This window comes from Corvus brachyrhynchos, unplaced genomic scaffold (genome assembly GCF_000691975.1).
Source record: "Corvus brachyrhynchos isolate BGI_N302 unplaced genomic scaffold, ASM69197v1 scaffold34, whole genome shotgun sequence".
Taxonomy (NCBI): domain Eukaryota; kingdom Metazoa; phylum Chordata; class Aves; order Passeriformes; family Corvidae; genus Corvus; species Corvus brachyrhynchos.
This window is the reverse complement of record NW_008238126.1, coordinates 1,751,397-1,756,393: the sequence shown is the minus strand read 5'-3', so window position 1 is coordinate 1,756,393 and position 4,997 is coordinate 1,751,397. Positions and strand designations below refer to the sequence as shown.

Here is a 4,997-nt window from a genome sequence, read left to right as displayed (position 1 = left end):
CCAGATGAGTGAAAACCTGGCATGAGAAGTGTTGCAGATTGTGGCTCCACACAATCAGCTCAGGTACAGCGCTGCATCCAAGGAAGACAAACATCTCCCAGTGTCTTGAGGTGGAGGAGGCAGACCAGGGACACCAGAGCTGTTCTGCAGGAGCCAGGCTGTCCTGGCAGTGCCTGGTTTAAGCCAGCACTGACAAATTCCACTGGACTTCCTGGCTCTGGGCTCAGTGGCCCTGGCTGTTGCCTGCATGAACAGAGGTGTTGAGCCAAGCAGTCCTGGAAGCAGACAGAGCTGTGCTGGTGCATTGTGAGCTTAACAGGATTTTGGAGTCTGCCTGGCTCCACTGAGAGTTCACTTTACCTGGTTTGAACTGTAACACTACTTGCAGCTTGTTACACTGTGTTGTGCTGTTGTTTGAATAATTGTCCTGCTTTTGTTAATAAGGATCTGTTCATTCTTAGACATTGATGTATAGAAACCTTATTTTGTATTCCAGAGCATTAAAATGATCTGTTCTCACTCCTGGCTTTGCATAAACTGATAGGCATGAGAGAGAGGAAGAAGGAATGAAGGCTCAAATATGCTCTTTTCCCATGTTATGTAAAGGAAAAGATTGCAGGAGCTCTGATAGCTTTCTATGTCTGTTTTTTAGGTGTATGTGGTGGTGAATTCAGTATCTTACGATCACCTCAGTCAGTTGTTTTCCGAGATGGAAGTTGGCCGATTCCTGGTGAGCGGATCCCGGATGTTGCTGCGTTGACCATGGGCTTTTCTGTTGAAGAAGTACGTTCCAGGTCTTGATTGTGAAACACCTCTAAAGCTACAGACTTGCTCACTCAACATGCAAATCTTCCTGTCATGTGCTGGAATATATAAAATATTGCCCTGTTTCTCTTGAGGAATGCATGACTTGTCAGAGGTGGTTTCCAAGATAGAGCCATGTGGGTCATATGAGTAGCCAGAGGCTGTGCTAGCTGGCTCATTTGAGTCACCAGCTGTAGAAGGAAGCCTGCAGAGACTTTCCAGTGCTGTTCCTCAGTTCTTCTGAGACCCAGCTGCATGCTGTATCCCCTCCATCCATGATCACAAACTGAGAATCTGTGGAACCACTGTCACTTCTTGCACACAAGCTCTCTGTAGGGCTCTGCTCCTGCGTACTCTGAAGATTGTGAGAAATAGCTTGGCAAGGCAGGCATTTTTTTAGGTCAGCAAGCCTGTCTGCTGAGCAGAGTTAGAACAAGTAGGTTGGTTACTTAGGAAGTAGTCCAAAACCGTGGAAACATGATTTGTGCTAGTGTGTCTCCGCAGTAGGTATTTGAATACAACTTTAGCAATGTTTCAAGTGGGGCACGTGAGCAGGAGCCCTTGTATTGATTCCATCTTGCATACTGAATTTTTTTGCTGGGCTTCAGCAGGGATGAGTGGCTGTTGAAGCAGTAGATTAAAGTCTAATAGCCAGATATCTTTGGCAGTGTCTGTGTGCAGCCAGATACTGAAATCTGCAGGCTGAGGCATTCTCACAGTGCTGGTGAGGGCAGCCAGTTCTCATTTCTTCCATACATCAGCTAGGGAAGAGATCTGATAAGGCTGGTTTGAATGCAAGGCTGCTTAGCCTGTGTTTTGGAATTTGAAAATACCATGCTGTCAACTAATTCTGCTTTTTTGTAATCAAACTAGTAACAAACTTGTATGAGTAGTACGACTAAGGAGTAAATTTTGGTCATTTTAGCAAGAAAACCCAATGTATTGAATGGTATTGTGTGTGTTGCATATAAAGACACCCAGAAAAACAGTGGGGTTTGACCTGATCTGTCCATTTGGCATCCTGGTCATCCTGAGATATATCATAGTTATCATGGAAAAAAGTGTTTCAGTACTCACTCTGTGCCTTTGCCACAGCTTGGGATTCATTTGTTGTGATGAGTCTGGAGCATCCTTTAGAAATATTTCTCTATTAATATTAATTCAATCCTGGAAGCAGGCAGGGAAGGAAATGTTTGAATGATTATTCAGTTCAGCCCTGGAACTGAGAGTTACTGAAAGCTGTCCCTAAGGCAGAGATCAATGGCAGCTTCCAGCCCTGGTACGGAGAGTACTGCGGGGCCCAGGCACTCCTTTTGCAGCTCACCTCAAAGCTGTAGTCTAGCAACATAAACTAACATAAACTAACTAGTCCAGGAACATAAACAGTGCAGCAAGGCCGCTGTAGAGAATTTGGAATTCTTAATGCATTACATTGGGAATTCTCATAAAGTGTTATTCAATATTCCTCCCTTGGTAAAGGAAAACAAAACCAAACCCCATTTTTGTCCCTGATGATGCTTTAAAAGGTTTTTCCTTTGTTTCTGTGAGGTGATACAACTCATAATGTCAATGACATTTAATTCTAAAACACAATTAAATTGGCTTTCAAAAAAAAGGGGCAGTTACGTCATTTACACACATGGGGAAATCTGTTTGCCTCTATTCCAGACAGATGAATTTGTATTTTGTGCCTGAATAAACCTGTCAGGTAGCCACTGTGCTCTTACTCATTTGTAATTGTAGTAAGCTACTAAGAAATCTTTTTGTATTTCTGTGCAAATTTGTACATTTTAGTTTAGTTGCCCGTTGGTGTGATTGACACTTCCCTCTCTTCCCCTTCCTTTCCACCCCGTTTCTTTCTTGTACTGAGAATGTCAAGATGTTAGTGGGTTTTTTAAGTTCAGCTTTCACTTACTGAATACAGACTGAAGTATTTATAATTTAATTATGGGAAATAACTCTTTATGTATCTGTTATATATAATGTTTTCTTAGTAGACTTTGCTATGAAGTTACTGGCAGATTTTAAACTTAACTGTTCCTTCATGGTTGACTTGAGGTACTACTCAAGATGAAAGCAGTCTAGTATTAACTTACTTCCCCATGAAATTTCCAATAGGCTGTCCTGCACAGAGGCATTAACAGGATAAGTTGTTTTGCTGTAATAACTAATATTTATTAAAAACAAACAATAAGTTTGTTTTGCTGGGAAGAACTCTTCTCTTTGCCTGTGAAGTACAACTTATTTTGCTATTTTGTACTAGGACCTCCCCTGGCCTGGGCTGGCAGTGGGTGATCTGTTTCACCGACCACGAGCCACTGTACTGGTGACAGTGAAGGGTGTGGACAAGTTGCCTGTAAAAGGGTTTTCCTACCCCATTGAGAATGTGAGTATCCACATTTGGAACTGTCCTGCGGTTCCTGGGACTCCTGTGGTCTAATGACAAGTACATGGTTCTCTGCTGTAGCCCCTAATGTTCACTTATTTCCTACTTCACTTGAAGTTTGCATATCTCCTAAAATGATGGATCAGGTTGTGTAGATCAAATACGTAGTCAGGGTTCTGTACAAGGTAGGAGGCTTTTGAGATCACTTAGGGCTTCCTGTGTTGAGTTCAGTAACTTGTTTGACCAAAGCATGTTCTCCTTGAAAGACAGCTAATTTTAATGTTTGTACCAATCCACTTCTTCTCATGTTAACTTAATATTTCAAAATCAGAATTGTTGTGTTTTTTGCTTCAGCTATGTGATAACATTTTATATGGTGTTGATTTTTGGATGTACTGTATTGCCCTCTAAGTGGTCTTTTGAGTTTTCCTTAAGTACTTGACTGTGAAATACACCACTTAGAGACAATGTTCCATTATACTGTATCAAGAAGAAATCAACAGATGTTACATTTACCTGTCACTGTCTGTCTTTGCTAAGGCTTCTCAGGCTTGTTACAGCAACACAGAATCCTTTAGGTTGTAAGGGAGCTCTGGAAATCGTCTCATCCAACACCCTGCTCAAGCAGGATCAGCCAGAGCAGGCTGACCAGCACTGTGTTCAGTCAGGATATGAGCATCTCCACAAATGGACCTCTGGGCAACCCCTCCATGACCTCTGGGCAACCCCTGCCACTGTTGGACTACCCTTGGAGCAAAAAACTTTGTTCTTGTGTTAAGTTAAAATTTCCTGGGTTTAAATTTTTGCCATTGCCTCTTCTGTCATAGGACACTTTAAGTAGAGAACGAAAATGTGCCATTCTGCTTCTTTTTCTGATAAAACCCACAAATAACTGTTTACAAACAGTTCTGTTAGCTTGCCAGTAATGGCACTATACTGTGCTAGCATTTCTTCTATTTTTAGTAGGTTTTTTTATATGTCTTTTTTTCGTTTCAGCAGTTTGTCTTTCTGCTGGTATATTTTCACCCATCAGTTTTCTGTGGTTCATAACTTTCCGTTTGCAGCGAGATTGCTTCCCCTTTTGCATTGCTTCTATATTTGTTGGTCTTGTTTTACTGATAAACAAGGCTATACTCTAAGTGTAAATAAGCCTCTTAATTCACAGTCATGGTCCCTTGGAGTTCTTAAGAATATGTTGTGTCTGCCACATACACAAATAAAATCTGTTCATAGATAACACAGGTGATGGGGGTTTTTGCACGTAGGTTCCTGTTATTTATTACCACTTTGGAAATGTGCATACCTTTTACTTTTCCAGACTTTTTTAGTTAAGATCAGTAGCCCCTGTTTAACCCAAAACTCAAACTAGACTTTGTCTTCCAGGCTGTTCCTTTCAGTCTGGACAGTGTTGCAAATGCCATCCATACTCTGTTCTCTGAGGAGACGCCGGTGGTGCTGCAGCTGGCCCCCAGTGAGGAAGTGAGTATTGCTTCACTCCCAGTTCCACATGTTCCAGATAGTGAAACCTCTTTCCACTTGTGTGGCTGGAGCAAACCCAGTTGATCCCGTGAAATTCTGGATTGGAGATTGCAAGCATGAGTGGTTATTAATGTGTGACTGGAGAAACTGAGCAGGAGCCTCTGCTGTCAGTGACCAGTGGCTGTTCCTGCAGAGGGTGTACATGGTGGGCAAGGCCAATGCCGTGTTTGAGGATCTCTCTGTCACGCTGCGCCAGCTGCGGAACCGTCTCTTCCAGGACAACTCCATCCTCAGCTCCCTCCCTCTCAACTCCCTCAGCAGGCACAAC

General features: G+C 42.5%; 1 protein-coding gene across 1 annotated transcript in view; it reads left to right on the top strand.

Moving 5' to 3' along the window:
• The first annotated feature begins 621 nt into the window (after window positions 1–621).
• Window positions 622–4,997, top strand: part of ATP6AP2 (ATPase H+ transporting accessory protein 2) — a 9,663-nt gene continuing 5,287 nt past the window's right edge. The window contains exons 1-4 of the mRNA XM_017733452.1: window positions 622–783; window positions 3,068–3,190; window positions 4,574–4,669; window positions 4,863–4,997. The exon at window positions 4,863–4,997 is cut by the window's right edge and continues 1 nt beyond it. Of these exons, the coding sequence (XP_017588941.1) occupies window positions 763–783; window positions 3,068–3,190; window positions 4,574–4,669; window positions 4,863–4,997 (375 nt within the window). The 5' untranslated portion in view covers window positions 622–762. The remainder of the gene's footprint in view (window positions 784–3,067; window positions 3,191–4,573; window positions 4,670–4,862) is intronic.